The sequence below is a fragment of the Felis catus genome, chromosome A1, assembly GCF_018350175.1.
Source record: "Felis catus isolate Fca126 chromosome A1, F.catus_Fca126_mat1.0, whole genome shotgun sequence".
NCBI classification, from domain to species: Eukaryota; Metazoa; Chordata; class Mammalia; order Carnivora; family Felidae; genus Felis; species Felis catus.
The window spans coordinates 24,575,541-24,593,542 of record NC_058368.1 but is presented as its reverse complement, the minus strand read 5'-3'; the positions used below and the strand labels follow the sequence as shown (position 1 = coordinate 24,593,542).

General features: G+C 45.7%; 1 protein-coding gene across 5 annotated transcripts in view; it reads left to right on the top strand.

Moving 5' to 3' along the window:
* The first annotated feature begins 6,017 nt into the window (after positions 1-6,017).
* The window catches only part of LRCH1 (leucine rich repeats and calponin homology domain containing 1), a 204,317-nt gene continuing 192,332 nt past the window's right edge, over positions 6,018-18,002 (top strand). For 2 of the 5 annotated variants that reach the window (XM_023239734.2, XM_011288548.4), the window contains exon 1: positions 6,043-6,564. In XM_023239734.2, the coding sequence (XP_023095502.1) occupies positions 6,249-6,564 (316 nt within the window). In that variant the 5' untranslated portion in view covers positions 6,043-6,248. 5 annotated transcript variants of the gene reach the window in all.

Sequence of the window (18,002 nt, the reverse complement as noted above, 5' to 3'; positions counted from 1 at the left end):
TAGGAAGAGGTTTAGCAGTCAAATAAAAATATATGAGAAAAGCTGGATATAAAGCATTTCTCTTTCTTGCACGTCCACGATGCACTTTAGCCCATCAAAGACTCTGAGAGGTCCTAGAGTGAAATAGCCTCTAAAATTTTCTATTAACCTAAACTTACCTGGCAATGAAACCCTTTATGCACGATGCCTATTAACAGCCTAAAGAACTTTGGTTCAGAGGAACACATACTGGACAAAAATGCTGCTTCAGTTTATCCAAGCAAGTGAAGCAATTTATTTATAAACAAGTAATTGGTTCCCAGAAATGTTTCATGTATTCATTATATAGTAGTCCCCCCTTTATCCACAGGGGGGTACATTCAAACACCACCCCCCCCCCCGCCTGCAGTGGATCTCTGAAATCACAGATAGCACCAAACCCTATACTGTTTTTTTTCCTATACGCACATAGCTATGATAAAGTTTAACTTATAAATTAGGCATGGTAAGAGATTAACAACCATAACCGTTACTAAAATAAAACAATTATACCAATATTGCTGTGAGATGATAAAATGCCGATGTGATGACACAAGGTAAGCTGAATGACAAAGGCATTGTGACGTAGGGTTAGTGAGGCTGCTATTGACCTTCCGATGATATGTCTGGAGGACTATCCACTTCCACACCGTGGTTGACCACACGTAACTGAGACCACAGAAAGCAAAACTGTACATAAGGGGAGACCACTGTATTACACGCTAATAACATAATATGCCATTATATTATAAACCAATAACACCCAGTTTAATACATGGGTGAAATATTTAGGGGCACCAAGCACAGTGAACATATTATCTAATAGTATCTATAATCAAATATTTACATTCACATCTTCAAAAGACCAGTTACTCAAAAATACACTTATCAAAATATAGCTGGTTGTCTTCAATCCTTATTTTCCAGTGGCTCTTCCTCTGGTCCCCTCTTGAGAAACTTCTGACAGGACCTGAGGGTCAGTTATTGGTCACTGACATTTCCCCCCCCCCCCTCGATATCAACGTAATTAAGCCTAAAAAACTCTTTTCCTCACTATCAGCTTCACACCCTGGGTGGTCCAAGCTTTCTTTCCCACACAGGCTCTTTCAAAATGCCATTAATCTCTCTGAAGTTCTAGGTCAGAATATTGTCTTCTTGCCACACTGTTGGTTATGATATTTCATGTACGTAATTTATAACATATTGCTTAAAAGTAATTTAAAAAAATCACACAAAATTGGCATTTTTATGAAATGAAATAATTATATTTATGAAAACGGAACAAAGATTAAAGCCTATTAATTCGTTCATTCCCGGATAACTCCTCTGTTGGCATTCAGGGAATGTTCTAGAAGGCAGCCTCTTTGAGAATCTTATCTTGATGGCCCAGATTTTGTGTTTTTTTTTTTTATTTAATAGGAACTGCAGTGGAAAGGAGAATGGAAATAAAATCTCCCTGGTCTAGGAGCCGGGGCTCTGCTTTAGTCTGGGAGAAAACGGGAGAAAGAGGCAGGGTGGGGTCTGGCCACACGGTCGTGGCTGCTGCTGTTTTTCTCTGTGAGAAGTAAGAATGAGCCCCTATGAGGGGATTGAGGATTTGTGTTAGCGGGTTGGAGTGAAGAGGGCAAAAAAGCTGGATCCAGACAATAGGCAGCTGTGAAATATTTCAAAATCCAAAGGCAGGCAATATCCTCTTTTCAGACTTATGATAAATTCTGGAAGTAGTTTGTAGGTGCTTTGATTTCACAGTAAGTAACTTTAAAAAAACTTAATCTGAAAGCTGACTCTAGTCGCCTACCATTTTTTTCCCCAAGTAAGAATAAACTTATTTGCCTAGAATTCATCATTAGCGTTGTTTGAAAAAAATAAGAAAGGCACCATCCCACATGTGCACACGCCATCCAACATTTACGTTTGATGTTTGAAATCAAATGCATTCAGCTTTATGAAAAACCTGGTGCATTGTCCTAATTTTTCTCATTTTGCTAGGTTCACTTTGTCACTGACCAACTGGTTCAGATTAGTGTTTTGGAATGCTAGAAGAATCTCCTAAACATGTCCGAGATAGTATTATTATCTTTAGAGAAATTCATGTTGGTGTCATTGGTTGCCTTAGAATACACAAACGTCTCAGACAACGTTATTTCTTGAATCTTCTAGAGAAAAAAAGGCCTGAGCTCTGTCCTTGATGTACTCACAAATGAATGAATACAACACACTCTGGTCATTTCCAGATAAGCATTTACTGAATAAATACTTACTGACATAGTACAAAGAGAATACTTAAGTATGAGATCATGTGGAAGGAGTAACAAAAAGGGTGGTATTAAGCAGGGAATATTCTTGCTCCTTTCTTAAGAAAGAGGAACCTGAGGCCGAGAGGTTGGAGGATATCAGGGTAAAAGGATGTGAGTAAGTCCTGGCTCTGGCTGTCAAGGACTGCTGTTGTGACTGTGGTCTTTGTGTGTTTTGCTTAAATTTTCAGGAGAGTCTGACAGGGAACTCCCCTGCTTGGGGCTGACTGGATCTTGTGTCAGCCCCTTTTACCTAATTAGCTATGGTTGGAGGGGACAGTCAGGACTGTGAGGGACAAACCTGGGTGACTGTGACCGTCTCTTCAGCAAACGCTTTGAGTTCCCACCAAAAGAGAATTCTTGGTGGTTTTCTGAGAAGTATAGGCCAAAGAGCCCTGCTCAAATCTATCTGCTGTTCTTAATAAGTTTGAGTTTTATAAGCGTGTCCATGGCTCTATTTTTCAGGCAGGAATAAAAGAGTTGGGTTTTAAATGTGGAAGAGCCTGGGATCTTTTCTAAGCACAAGAGGAATTTTTTTTTTTTTTTTAATTCTGAATGTTTTGATTTGTTGACGAAACTGATTAGTTTGCTCCTACTAGCCAATATTTTTTTTTAAATTTTTTTTTCCAACGTTTATTTATTTTTGGGACAGAGAGAGACAGAGCATGAACGGGGGAGGGGCAGAGAGAGAGGGAGACACAGAATCGGAAACAGGCTCCAGGCTCCGAGCCATCAGCCCAGAGCCCGACGCGGGGCTCGAGCTCACGGACCGGGAGATCGTGACCTGGCTGAAGTCGGACGCTTAACCGACTGCGCCACCCAGGCGCCCCTTAATAGCCAATATTTTAATCTGAGAGTATTTCTATTTACCACATTTTCTCAATCATTTGAATTCTGTTAACTTTGTAAAATGATTGAAAGGTACTAAAGGCAAAGCATGAAAGCAATCTGCTGACATTATCCAAATAGTTTATACACGATTATTTGTGGACCATCCCAAAATGAGGTTATACAGAAAAACAAGGGGGTATAAAGACTAAAATATGGTAAATCAAATATATTAATTAGAACTCTTGGTTGCACTGACAGAAAACCAAATAAAATTGACTTAGGTGAACAACAGAATACATTGAAAATATACTAGATATCTCATAGAAACTAAAGATGAAAATCAGGAACAGTCAGAATCCAGGGTTTGAACATAATCATGATCCTCTTATCCCCTGGGTGCTCTGTCATTTGGTCAGAAGTCCACTTCTGGACTAATCAAGACGACCACCGGGAGGGTCAATGTCATAGCACGGCTACTATCAAAGAACTGTATGTATGGAGTGGGGAGTGTGAAAGGAAAGAGGGTATTTTCAGAAGATGTAAAAAAGAGTATAATAACAAAACAGATATGTCCATCTTATTGAGAAAATAGAGAAGCAAGATAGCAAGAGAAAATAGCTTGTCAAGTTCTTGAATGTTTACAAATAATCAAGGTCAGTTTTAAAGGTCAAGTACTCTCCTCCAATTGAAGGAAAAACTCCTTCATTCAGGAACATAATTTGAAAGACATATCAACAAATGGTAAGCTGTCGATTGTGCAATAGACAGGTTTATTGTACAATTGGCCTGTTGTGCAATGCTTAGTTACTAATATTCATTGTGCACTCATCATACACAAAGTACTATTCTAGATATGGGGTGGGAATTACAAAGATGAATGGGTCCCTCCCCTAAGGGGTTTACACTTTAGTAATCTGTAGAAGAAAAAGCAAACTATAATGACTTGGTGAACCTAACATGAGGATCCATCACTTGTTAAAAAACAAATCCTGAATTCCTATTCTATCATTTCCTCTAAAAAAGAATCTGCGGTCTTAAAAACAACAACAACAACAACAAATGATGCTCTATATGGTGCATCCCCACAATTTGTGGTCTGAACTAAATTTGCAATTTGCTGGATGTCCTGACTCATACCTTGCATACTAATCACACAGCCTTACCACCTGGTCTCAGCTGAAGGTATTAATTGAAAATTTTTTCTGTGTCTGTTTCTCACTCATCTATCGGGGAAAGACCATGAAGAAAGGGGAAGGTAGGTCAGTTTTTAGAAGTGATGTAAGTGTTCTTTTATCCATGTATTACTATTATTATTATTATTATTATTATTATTATTATTATTTTCAAGCCTGGTTTATGAACGTCTAGGAAGGAGGTTGAGGGGAAAAAAAGAGGTGGTGAGAGAGGAAGTTGGGGGAGGAAACCAGCAGGTGGCGCTTGTCTCCTCCGATGAGATAAGAATATTTGACTCCACCTAGAATCCTGTAGGATTTAAGGGTCGACTGGGCATGCAGTCAATGCAAGTGACATAGATCATGTCGTACTTTAATGCCGAGTACATGAAGTCACAAGTTCCAGTCTGTTATCTAGGCCATCATCTTTCCGAACTACCATTTAAAAAATGGGCTCACCTATCCCCCAGGTTGTAGTATTTTTGTACATGTATTCTCACCTCTCCTAGCCAAGTTGCTTATAGGGACCATCAAGACTTGGTTATCTCGCGCAAATAAAGGCCCCAGAGAGCTAGACTTGAAACTCCGGAAAGAAGTGGGGCTTTATCAGTCTTCACCTGGTCCGCCCTAAGGTGTCAGATGTTCTGTCGCCACTGGTGTGTTAGCCTTGGTCTGGGCAGAACGTGAATTTGCTTACATGTCAGTCCCCATGTCCTTTGGAGGCAGCAAGAAGCGTCACGAGGACACTTTGACGGCACCTGTGAACAGGCTCAAAATGTGCTGAGTTACTGGCTAGTTGGGGCCACTGGTTTCTTACCTTTCCCTGCACCATCCAACTCTGGGGCTCAGTCAGCCCTAGTCAGCCCTCCTGTGACCATGGATTCTGTCTGCCATGAAAACTGCCCTCACTTTGAAAGTCTTTCCTTCCTTTCTGTGTCTGTAGTTTTCCCCCATCGCTCAGAAAACCTACCCTACTCTTGTCTCTTCTCCAGTCTGAGAGTACATAGGAAGGAGGCCAACCCTACAGTCCAAGGGCTGCAAGTTCGTATCCAGCTCCGCCACTGACTGCACGGGTGGCCTTAGACAAGTTTCTTAACTTCCTCTGTGGTCTGGGAAACAATTTTTCCGCTCTTGGGATCCCTGGATTCACGAGATTAATTTGTAAACTACTTAGACCACGGTTGGTTCCTTGTAGGTGCTCCGATGCCAGGAGCAGGGGTAGACTGTTGGTCTGACCCCACAGTGAAAAACTGCCTGTCGGGGAACTTCGGGTCAGAGAGGCAGAGTAGTTCGCAAATTTGAGATCATAACCTTTCACCTCCCCATGATCTCACTGTATTTCAAACCCCATTTATTGCCTCGCTGGCGTCTTCTGAGACTTCCTAAAACCTCCGGTCTCCAAGATACTCTGGGCAGCGAAAAGAACCCCAGGGGCCTTCGGCGTCTAAACCAAGGTGACCCGCTGCAGGGGTCCGGCCCCCCTGACGCACCCGCACTGCCGGGCGGAGAGCAGCGAAGCCCCGGGGGCCGGCCGGGCTCCGAGCGGTGGAAGGCTCCGGGCTGGACTGACAGCTTGGGGAAGGAGGAGGAGAGAGCGGGCGGCGCGGCGCGGCGCGGCGGAGGAGGGGAGAGCCGCCGAGAGGAGGGAGCAAGGGCGGGAGGAGACACATGCGCGCTGCCTACCGCCGCCGCCGCCGCCGCCGCCGCAGTCCTTAGCTTCCCGGGGACAGGAAACCTTCGAGACCGAGCTGCCACTGCCGCCTCCCCGACTGCCCCCGTTCGGCGCGCCTGCCACACCCTCCTCCCCTCTTCCACGATCTTTCGGTGGGGCACTGCAGGGACTCGGCCCGCGCTGCCGTCTCCCCCTCCCGGGGGAGCGCTGTGACCCCCCCCCGCAGGAGCGGCGGGGCGGGGTGGGGGGGCCCGGGAGAAGATGGCGACGCCGGGAAGCGAACCCCAACCTTTCGTCCCTGCCCTCTCGGTGGCTCCTCTGCACCCACATCATCATCCCCACCACCATCCCCACCACCATCAGCACCACGGAGGAACGGGAGCCAACAGCGGGGTCGGGGGAGGCGGCGGCGGCGGCGGCGGCGGCGGGGGCTTCAACCTGCCCTTGAACCGGGGGCTGGAGCGCGCGCTGGAGGAAGCGGCCAATTCCGGGGGGTTGAACCTCAGCGCCAGGAAATTGAAGGAATTTCCCCGGACCGCGGCCCCCGGTCACGACCTCTCGGACACGGTGCAGGCAGGTGAGAAAGGGGCGAGGGGCAGGCAGGGGGTGTGGGTGACGGGCTGTCGTGCCATCCCCCCGCGGCGGCCAGTCTGAGATGTGGCCTCGCTGGGGGTCCTCTGGCCGGTGCTCTCCCGGGTAAGGGGCACGCGTGGGCGCCGGAGAGGTGGGCCCCGCCGAGGGCACGGTGGCCACCGCCTCCCCGGGCGGCCTGCGGTGCGGCGCCGGGAGAGCCGGGGTGCGTCTAGTCGCGGCGGCGCCCGAGAGCGCGCGGGTCCCCGGCTCCGCACCCCGCGGCGGCCGGGCCGGGGCAGTGGCGGCCGGGCAGGCACTGGCGGGTGCGCCGCGAGCGCGCCGTGGAAGCGGGAGGTTTGGGGCGGCCGCGTCGGCTTCCCGGGCCCCCGCGCCGGGCGGGGGAAGCCGAGCGCCGCGTCCGCGCTTCCGACCTGGGCAACCGCTCCTTGCGTCCCGGCGTCGCCGGTCGGACGGGAAAACCCAGACAAAGGTGGCGCTCCCGGGGCCAACCCCAGGGCAGCGGCGCGGTGCCGCTAGGCCCCCTCGCGACATCAGCGAGCGGCCGGGCGACTTGGTGCAGACTGCGAGGAGGTGCCAGGCTTCCTGTTTCTGCGCCTGTGCGAGGGAAGAGCCGCTGCCGGTTGTCGCGACTCGGAAGGGGCAACCACTGCGCCGGCGGTCGGCTGGGCTCCCGCGTTCCTTGCCCCTAGCTAACCGCCCACACCGTTTGGTCGCCCCGCCGAGGCCCCCTAGTTCCCAGTAACCCGATCTTTGCGGGGGCCCGGGACGGGACGGCAAGGCATATTAAAAGAAAAGTAATTAAAGTGAGCCGGTTTTCCTGTGTGAGCCCGACAAGTTGTAACTCGCGCCAATGAGCAGCCAGCTCTTTTCAAGTTATGTCATGTATTGACATATTTCTGAGACGTCTGCTTTCTCTTTGGTAGCTGGAGTCACTGGAGCGGGATCTATAAACAGGAAGGAGGGTGGTGGAACTCGATTCGGGCCTTGGTTTCCGACCATCCGGTTCAGCTCCCCGGGGAGGCTTTGTATCTTGGCAAGCGCCCAACGTTTCCCAGCGCAGTGGGTGCCCCATTTTGGAACCACTGCCCAGCCCTCCTGGCTGTCATCACCTCCTGGGCCGAGTGTCAGACCCCTTGGATACTGGTTGGCTCAAGTCTCAGCTCCAGATCTCCCAGTTTCCTCTCGTGGGGGAAGCGGGGGCTGGGCGAGGGAGCAAGGCTTTAGGAGCTTACGTTTGCAGTGCTTGCTTTTTGTTTTTGACTTCAATTCGGTAAACATTTATTGAGCGTCCTAATGAATATTTAGAAAGAATTCCAAGTTCGCTGGAGGCAGAAAAGGCTCTTGAGGGTCATTACGCTTTGTGATTTGGGAGGGAATTTCCAGAGTTGAGCTGTCAGCAGCTGGGGAGTCTTTTGATGGGACCTCTTGGTTACATTTTTCTCAAGTGGAAGCTATTCCAAGAATTGCCTGAATCATTATCTTAAAAAAAAATCTGTTAAGTTCTACTTCCCTTTTGCTATAGTACAGTATACCAGAGACTATAGGGAAGGACTAGATATGGAGCTGGCATGACCAATAATACATGTTTGTACCTTCAGTAGGGGGGGCTTCAAAGTTGCTCCCCGGCTTTAGTTATGCAGCCGGTTACTCCCAAAGCTGAATGAACGTGATGTGTCTGCTGAGTTGGCATTTCTTTGAGACCCATGCTTTTAAAAGCAGGGACCATCTTGTTCAGTTAAGACCTTGCCATGTGAGGTAAATGCTCAACAGCGTTCCTGTTCTCCTCTCTGTTTTTGCTTGTGGTGAACTTGTGTTGTGAGCTTTGCCGGTTTTTAATTATGACCCTCCCTTGCATGTTTAATGCTCGGAAAACTCTAGTTAAGACTCAGAGCCTTAACGTTAATTTCCCAACAGCAACAACAACAAAAAATGCAACGTTAGTTATGGGCCAGGGAATGTCACCAAAGTTTGTAGAAACTTCGGATATCCCAGAAAAGATAAAGCGTATTTAAGGTAGCCAGCCATTTCAGGTGAAATTTGAGTACCCCGGTGTATGCAGGGGTTGCTTCTGGCAAAACATCTTTGCCTCAGGTCAACAGCTGGCTGTGAACCAAATGCATTCTGCCCTTTGTTCTAAAGAAATATTTACTGGTCACTGTTCTTTATTTGGAAAAGCAAAAATCAAAATAGAGCAAGAGTTAAAGTCACCCCCGGTTTGCACGGTGTTCTAGCAGAGTGCAGAGTAAGAGGAGCAATGCGTATGATAAAGAAAGTGGTTTTTCCTGGGTTAATATTTACTTTTCAGAACAGCTCTTGAAATCAGAATGGCACATGAAGATTCTTAAAGACCCAAGCTGTAAAGTGTACCTCCTCATAAGTTTTGTAAAACAGGGAGTGACACAGAAAGCCTTTTCTCACTGTTGGGTTGTATAATACAGGCCATTTGGTTTACTTCTTGTAAAAGTACCCCTTCTGGCAGCCCCGTATGGGGAGAACTGCACTCTGGGGCAATGTAGCCGACCTGAACGGAGTTGGAAACTGAGATATAAGTGCAGAAACATAGAGGCCCTGGGCCACTGAGTAGATAGGTATCTAAGCTCTGTCACTAAAGTGCGTACGTATTTTTCACAGGGGAAAAAAAAACTCCCAAGCCCTCACTTTGAGCCTATTGATTTACTCATATTTGTGTCAGAATAGTTTTGTTGTCAGAAGTTAGTCTTTCTGCAGGTGAGAAAGAGAAAGGCTCAGCTGTGCAGGTGTGGTGGCAGAGGTGACATTGGCTGAACGGGAGAAGTGTGAACCGAAGAGCCGCGATTAGCGCTCGGCTTTGCCGTGTGCGGAGTCCTTTATCTGCACTATCCTGCTCAGTCCTCACTGGAATCCTGCTCGTATCCTCATTTCCAGCTGGGGAGATTGCGATTGAGAGATGTCAGGTACTGTGCTCAAGATCATACCCCTGGTTAGATGGTGAGCCAGTGATTAGACCCTGATGGTTTCACTTTGGCATTGATGTTCTTGACCGTTTTCCTCTGAAGCAGAGAAGAGGTGGAAGGAGCAGAATCCCGGAGGCTGTTTGGAGGTTCATTCAGCCAACATTCATTCCCCAGGTACCTACCAAGCACCTCTAAGGGTCAGGCGCTGTTCTAGGCACCAGGGATACAGCCGTGACCATCAGAGAATCCGTGTGTCCCTTCATAATGGAGTCCCCGTTCTATCTGGAGGGGGATCGGGAGAGAAATGAGGACATTGATTTTGCAGAATGAGTAGGAAGATTTATAGTATAAATATAGTATCCCTGTCTTAGAAATAGTCATGCTGCGTTGATTTAAGGTGACTTGAGGTGGTTTGCAACAGTAAGAGCACAAAGCGTGATTGGTAATACAGACTGAAGCACAGAACTGGGCCTGATGAAAAAGGGCACAGATACGTGCATCAGGAAGGTGAACTTTTTTCCCCCTAATGCTGATTTATTAAGTGTGTCATTTTGGGATGAGAAGTTCAAGATGGTGTGGAATCTGACTGAGAAAACACGAATTGAAAAGAGGAGTAAGAAAAGAACGCGTCTGTCTCAGATCGATTGCAGGGGGTGCTAGAAAATAAAAAGCAAGCCCTTGGACTTGATGGACAGACAGTTGGTAAAAACTGGTGTCATTAAGGAGAGGGCGGAGTATATCATGGCAGTATCTTTTCGAGGCATTTGGAAGCAGGAAGCACTGGATGGGAAATGGAGAGCCTACTTAGGCAGGAATATAGAAGTCTGGCATAAAAAAATGACTCTCTGTGTCCTGTATGTGCCCATGCGGAATGTGTAGGAGATTGCAAGGTGAAGACAAGACAGGAATGCATGAGAAGTTAGGTAATAGTTCAGGAAGTTGCGGGAGCCTCAAAGCAGATCAAAGCGAGATGCTGAATAGCATAGATAGACGTTGTCTGCGAAATTCAGAAGAAAAGGTTTTTCCAGTTAGGCTGGTTTGGAAAGACTTTCAGAGCAGAGGCAGGGTTTGGGTGAGGTTTTGTAGGATGGATTGGTTTTGGATAGAAGTGCCCATGAGCTTTCTGCGGTCGAAAAGATGTTTCTGTGATGGGGAGTGAGAACCTGATGCTCTAAGATCTGTGCATAAAACAGAAGGAGAGAGCATTTAAGCCTGTGCCTCTGGTCATGTCCTCCCTCCCCACTGTCACCATGTAATGATCTGACAGAGAGCAGGGTTCTTAGGACCTTTTATTTGAGGACTCTGGGGATGGCCGAGGCCTGGGATTTGTCAGCCTGCGGGACTAACACGCTAGTCTGTGTGAGCTAGCTCTCTGAAATGTCTGTATGGACTCAGAGACTCTTCTCTGAGATCTGCGGGCAGGCTTATCTGCTGAATGCTGACACCCCCACTCCCATCCTCCAGCAACCAAATCCTTGGGATATCAGCGCTCTCTTAGTCACTGGAATTCACACGGGACTTGATAAAGCAATCTATGTATTCTCAAGAACACGCTCTGTTCCATAAATTGGGCCACAAAGACTTTTCATTACACGCGTGCTGAAACTTTGGAAATCATGTGTCTTCTTAAAACGTACCTGCTTTGATAGTTACATCTGGTTTCACATTGTTTTTCTGCTGTTGTATTGGATTTATTATTGCCGTAGCTGCCATTTGTTGTGGTAGTCACTCTCATATAAATGTCTGTACTTATTACACGTATTCCAAATACTTCTCCATTCATAAATGATCATTCACAGCCTTTCCTTCACAGTATGTTGTCTTCTGTTGATCAGTTCCTTCCTTATTAAGGCGTAGAGGGCTTCTAATGGTGAAAGCTTTTAGGACATCCAGAACTCCACGTATATGGCGGCTTCGAATCCCATCCCTATGTGCTCTTATGTGTGTCTCTGTGTGGCAGAGACGGTCTCCACAAACACGTTGCTATTCTCAGTGCTTGCCTTAGAGGCTGCTCTTTTTTTTTTTTTTTCAACGTTTATTTATTTGTGGGACAGAGAGAGACAGAGCATGAACAGGAGAGGGGCAGAGAGAGAGGGAGACACAGAATCGGAAACAGGCTCCAGGCTCTGAGCCATCAGCCCAGAGCCTGACACGGGGCTCGAACTCACGGACCGCGAGATCGTGACCTGGCTGAAGTCAGACGCTTAACCGACTGTGCCACCCAGGCGCCCTGAGGCTGCTCTTTATTGAAGAGACAGGAGCACACTAATCAAGTTTCTAGAAGAATAGCGTACGATTATAGGCCACACAACCTCCGGGAATTTTTGGTCTGTGCCACTTTATGAAGAAATGGCCCAGGGTTTGACCTTCATCACTGAAATGATCCCACTGGATAGTTTGTCCGTCACGGCAACATCTTATTTGATTTTTGGTGAGTATAGGTCATTAGGCCAAAATTGGGCACCTCACCACTTAAAAGTTTTTACTCAAATTATTTACTAAAAGTTTTTTTTTTTTTTTTTTTTTGAGTTCTATGGCAAACTTCAATTTTTTCATGCTGTGGTTTAAACATTCTTTTGTGGTAAGCATTTCAAGGGTAAAGGCCTTTTGAAGTCCGTGTTAGTGTTGATCAGTTCAGAGGTCAATTTCCTTTTACTCTTGTCCTTCTGGGGTGTCCAAAGACTTTTTCTGTCCTGATACTTAGCTTCGTCATTGCTTGTTTTTAAACATAACTTTTTTTCCCTCTTTGTGTATACTTGCCTACGTTTCCCTTTATATCTATTTTTCTGTATAAATATACAGAAATATAAAAATATGCAAAATAAATATACATAAAGGTATAGATAGGTAGTAGATGGATGATAGAAAGATAGATAGATAGATAGATAGATAGATAGATAGATAGATAGATATTTTGTGTTTAGAGGGGCAGCATTTACTTTCTCTTACTCAGTTCTCTCCAAAAGTCACCCCCACCCCTCCAGGTGCTGCACCGATTATGTTTTTCCAGAAATAACAGAAATGCTATTAACTCAACTTACTGTCCCTGGCAGTGGGTTCACCAGTCAGGCCACATAACTTGAACTCTTGGGTAAGCCTCACAAAAACCTGCTTGTGACACTCCTTTCCAGATTTGGTTTCGTATTTTGGAAAAGGAGTCTTCTGCCCGAGAGATACATCAGGAGAAACTGCCCTGGGCTTAGATCTGGTAATGCCACTAATTTGTGAACTCTTCCAGTGACTGAGTCAGTTGTTAAGGATTAAGGCAATTTGGTGTTAATTGCAGTGATTATTTCAAATTATAATATTATAATCTATCATAAAACGTTTAAGGATATAAGGCATAAAACCCAACTATATATTTACATACCTGATGCCTTTATTTATATGTAACCTGTAGGAGGAAGTCTAGAAGCTTCTGTTACAGATACTCCTGGTTTTTTGTTTTTTTTTCCCAGCAGAATTCCAAAATTTGCAGTTGCTGTGATATTTCAGACAGGTTTTTTGTTTTTGTTTTTGTTTTTTTTTCTATAAGATGGGAATTGTTCAACCCAAAGAAAAAAATCAGCAAAAAACAAACAAAAAAAAGGTCAGAATTCCACATAAGCCTTAGTTTGGGAAAACTAGGTCTACCAATATAGACAAGCTGGAAGCATGCCTGTGTTTTCATCTTAATTTAAGAGTTCGGTAGTATTGCTTCCATATACTGTAGTAAGAAGTCATGCATTTGGAAACCATCTGTTCCCACAAAGTAATTCAGAAATAAAGTAAGATTGTTTACATGAACAGAAAGTTGACGAACTGTGAGAATTTGGTTTCTCTTGCATACTCCAGCAATGCAATAGAGGAGAAATGCTTTTATAATCAGACTGCTGTCTGTGTTCATAGTTTTTCCCAACCGTATCCTCCTTTATCGGCCACCAAGGAGGATATAGGTAAGGGGAAACAAAAACGAAGTAGAGAAGAACGATATTTGATTTACATGACAAATATATTTTTCTGTGATGAGAAATTGCTGCTCTTCTGTTCATATGCTGTCCGTTTACAGTTCCCAAGACCCTTCCAGGGCATTTTGGTTACCAGGATCAGGCTCTGTGGGTTTAGAATCTTCCTTGATGCTTGCTTTTCTTCCTTGGGCTGTGTTTCCTCAATCTTTTTGCTGGAGGGGGGTCATAAGACCTTGAGAGATGAATAGGGCCATGACCTCTCAGCTCAGTGAGTCTTGAGTTTCCTCTTCACTGTTGTCCCTGCATGGGCAGGAAACGACCCCATCTTAAGTTTTTTAATCCTCTGGTTTCTTCGGTGGCCTTGCTTTTGACAGCTGACCCCTGCAGGGCAAGACATGGTGTTTTGCTACACAGCGTATTCCTCTAATATCCTTTTGTGTTTTTGATGTTCATGCCATTCAGTGTTAGGAGTGACATCAGTACGTCTGACCTGGTTCCATCAGCGTAGCTGACTTGACTCACGTTATCTCTGCAGGCAACAGTGACAAGTTAGAGAAGGGCGTCAGCTGCAGACTGTCTGACTTGACTTTCCTCTACATGGCCTTCATTTAGCTTTTCCAGGCCATTTCCCTCACTTCCCCCTCCTGCCCGCCCTGTGGGATTTTCTTTCTCCCACTCTCATTTCGGCAGACCCCCAGGCCTTCCCCAGGCTCCAGAGTCTCCCTGCCAGCCCTCCTTGCAGATCTGAGCCCTGAATCATATATGACCCCAAGGCGCCTTTGCAGTATTTCCTTATGGCATTTTTGGCTAATTATTACCTGCTTCCTTTGGTACTTTTCCCATGTTTAAGTGGTTTCTCTGCCTTTATTGGCCTGGAAGGTCTGGCTAGGCAGGGTTTTTTTTTTCTTTCCTTTATTTTTATATGTGCCCTCCATGCCTATCACAGAAAGTGCTAGATCTACATCAGTGGACTGTTCTATCTCCTCGTTCCTGCTCATGGCCCACTCTTAGTCCCTGTACTTTTTTTTTTTAAATTTTTTTTTCAACGTTTATTTATTTTTGGGACAGAGAGAGACAGAGCATGAACAGGGGAGGGGCAGAGAGAGAGGGAGACACAGAATCGGAAACAGGCTCCAGGCTCTGAGCCATCAGCCCAGAGCCTGATGTAGAGCTGTTGTGAGGACAATAATTATATGGATACGAGAACATTATCAAGTGCTTTCTCTGTGCCAGATGTTGATCCTAGTGCTTTATATGTAAACCTATGTATTAAATATGTGTACTCTAGGTATGGCCTCATTTAATTCTTGCTAAGTGTTCTAACTATAGTAGGAACTCCCTAACTCTTCTAGCTGTTATCTGGATTCCTCCTGACCTCCTGTGTCTGGTTCCCGTTCATCTGCTTCTGAAATGCCTTTCTTGACGACTGTGGCTTGAAGAGGGAGTTTAGATATCTGGAAAACGTCCATTCACATCTCTCCCTCCTTCAATGACTGAGGACACTGAGGCCCAAGGTCACACAGGAGGGCGGTGGGTAGGCTCCTGAACCAAGGCAGAGTCTCACAGCCTGACACCAAAGAGCTGTTTCTGTGGAGCCAGGAGGCCACCCCGGCAGAGATGGAAGAACTCCTACCCTTCATAGAATTCTCAGGTCACACTTTTCTGGACCCGCCACATGGACGGTCGCTAAAAGACCAAAAACTACTGTGAAATCTTTAATAACGTATGGTTTAAAACCAGGGAGAGTAAGATATATAACTAATAGTGGTTAAAGATGAAATATGTTAGTTCAGGATTTTACTGCATGTGGTTTGGGGGGCATGCATGGGCCCCAGGTGGATGGGATTCCAAATACTGAAAGGCGTGTTGGACAGTCCCCGGCCTACAAACTGGAGGCCCGCAGCGGTCTTTCATTGCTGTGTTTTTCTTGGAATACATTTTCCTGTGGAAATAAAGCAGTAAGTGGTGGTTTGGTTCTCCCGCCAACCGTCTATTTAACCCTGGCAGCGATGGGCCTTCATATTAATGGTGGTTTCTCATTGTTTCTTTGGAAAAACGCGGCGTAAGTTGTGACATGAAATTGTGAATCTGGAGATCTTGGCATCAGGCTGTGAATGAAACCCCCTCCTCATGGGGATAATTCCTTCTCCTTTTATCCTTTCCGACTGAGCGCCAGAAGGTTTCCCTCCCCTCCTCCAGGTCCCTGGGTCCGTGGGTGCTCCTTCCCACCGGTATGGGGAGCTACGGTTGGCCCAAGTCAGAGTGTCTGCTCTGGGACTCCACAAGGGAGGGGCTGGCCCGGCAGGAATTTAAACACTTCTCTCCCAGGGGTGCCTGGGTGGCTCAGTCAGTTAAGCCTCTGACTTTGGCTCAGGTCATGATCTCACGGTTCGGTTCGTGAGTTTGAGCCCCGCATCGGGCTCTGTGCTGACAGCTCAGAGCCTGAAGCCTGCTTCAGATTCTGTGTTTCCTTCTCTCTCTCTCTGCCCCTCCCTGGCTTGTACTCTGTTTCTGTCTCTCTCTCAAAAAATAAACATTAAAAAAATTTTTTTAATACTTCTCTCCAAAATTTTTATATTTTTTATGTATTATCTTCTCGATTTATTAAGTTTAGAATTTTGAAGCAAGTTCCTGAATCTCACTGAACTTCAGGTTTGTGATTTGTTAGAAGTGAAAATGCTCTTTACCCCTCAGGGCTGTGACAGTTCCTGAGGGAAGGTGCAGGACCGTTTTCTTCAGTAAAATAAATAGTTGGAAGTTGTTGGCATATTATTAGCATACGGGCTAAGAGCACACTGTGGCTGGGTCTTAGTCCTAGCTCCACCAGGACGTGGCGAGTATTTAACCTCCCTTGACTCCGTTTCTTCAGCATAAAATGAGGGATAACAATCACAGAATTATCGTGAGGAGTAAGTAAACGAATATATGTGTAAAGTGCTTAGTTCAGTGCCTGGCATTGACCTTTGCCATTATTTTTATACTCTATTATCTTTAGAAAAGATACTCAGGTTTTTAAAAAAATGGTCATTTATTTATTTTTTGAGAGAGAGAGAGAGCACAAAAGCAGGAGAGTGGCAGAGAGAGACGGAGACACAGAATCCGAAGCAGGCTCCAGGCTCTGAGCTGTCAGCACAGAGTTCAACATGGGGCTTCGAACCCATGGACCTCAAGGTCATGACCTGAGCCAAAGTTGGACGCTTAACCAACTGAACCACCCAAGCGCCCTGAGATTCAATTTTTTAAAGCACAAAAAACCTAAACTCCTGGAAATTTTGTGACATTACAAAATGATTTTAATATCCAGAATGCTTGAGTATACGTGCTTTCACTGTGTGTAAGCATTACTGATACTCTTTGGCAGTCTTTGGAAGATGGTGGAGTAGGTGGGATTTATTATTCCAGCTCTACATAGAGCCAAATTCTATGTAGTGAGGAAACCCAGATTAGAGGGTGAAATGGTTTTCCTTGGGTTATGTTGCTATAGGACGGTTGAGCCAAGACAAGGTCTTCTGAGTTTTTATGTGATTTCTATTCAGCTAGCAATATAACAGCGTTCTTAGGTCTGATTTGATTTTATCAGGACAGAGAAATCCTGTGGGGGACCAGGCTGATGAGAAGAATGAGTCCAGGATCCTCCCAGTAAAGGATGGGGAAGTGTGTTCCAGTGCCACACTATGTATTCAGGCCAGGAGTCTGGGGACCAAGACGAGGCCAAGAGTCTGGGGACCAAGACTGGTTTTTGGCCTCAGGATTGGAGGGTGGGAAGGAGTGGGTGAGGCCTCAGAGGAGGGCTTGCCTTGCAGCTCTCTGCCCTGTGCAAGAGTCCTGACACTGATTTAAGAGTTTTCCAGATGGGGCACCTGGGTGGCTAAGTCTGTTAAGCGTCTGACTTTAGCTCAGCTCATGATGTCACGGTTCGTGGGTTTGAGCCCTGGTTGGGCTCTGTGCTGACAGCTCAGAGCCTGGAGCCTGCTTAGGATTCTGTGTCCCTCACTCTCTGCCCCTCCCCCACTTGCGCTCTGTCTCTTTCTCAAAAATAGACATTAAAAAAAGTTAAAAAAAGTAAAAGCTCTCTAGAAAATATTTAAAAGCCTTCTAGACAAATAAGTAAATGAATAAATAAATAAAAGCTTTCTAGATTAAAATAGATAACCTTTTTATGCTCTTGGCAAAAACAATTTGTGAATCTTTTTACATTTTGGCAACTGCTCTGAGGATGTTTAGCAATTAATTCTTCTGTAAGATGTGAGAGATGTCTATGAGGAGGCAGAGCTTTAGAAATGAATATATAGGCTTCAATGCTTAAAGGTATCTGTTCCTTTCTCACTGTTTTCCTAGCATCCGGCATTTATTTTGAACTTTATTCAGGTATTAATTCTTTAAAAGGCTTGTGATAGGTTCAGTATCATCCTGAAGTTACTGGTAATGGAACTGAAAGGGGGATGTCCTCTGGATCCAGGTTCCTTAGGAATATTTCTTCAGTCTTCACGACCAGCTTGCAAGGTAGGTACTGTCCTTGTTGCCGAGAAGGAAATGGGTCA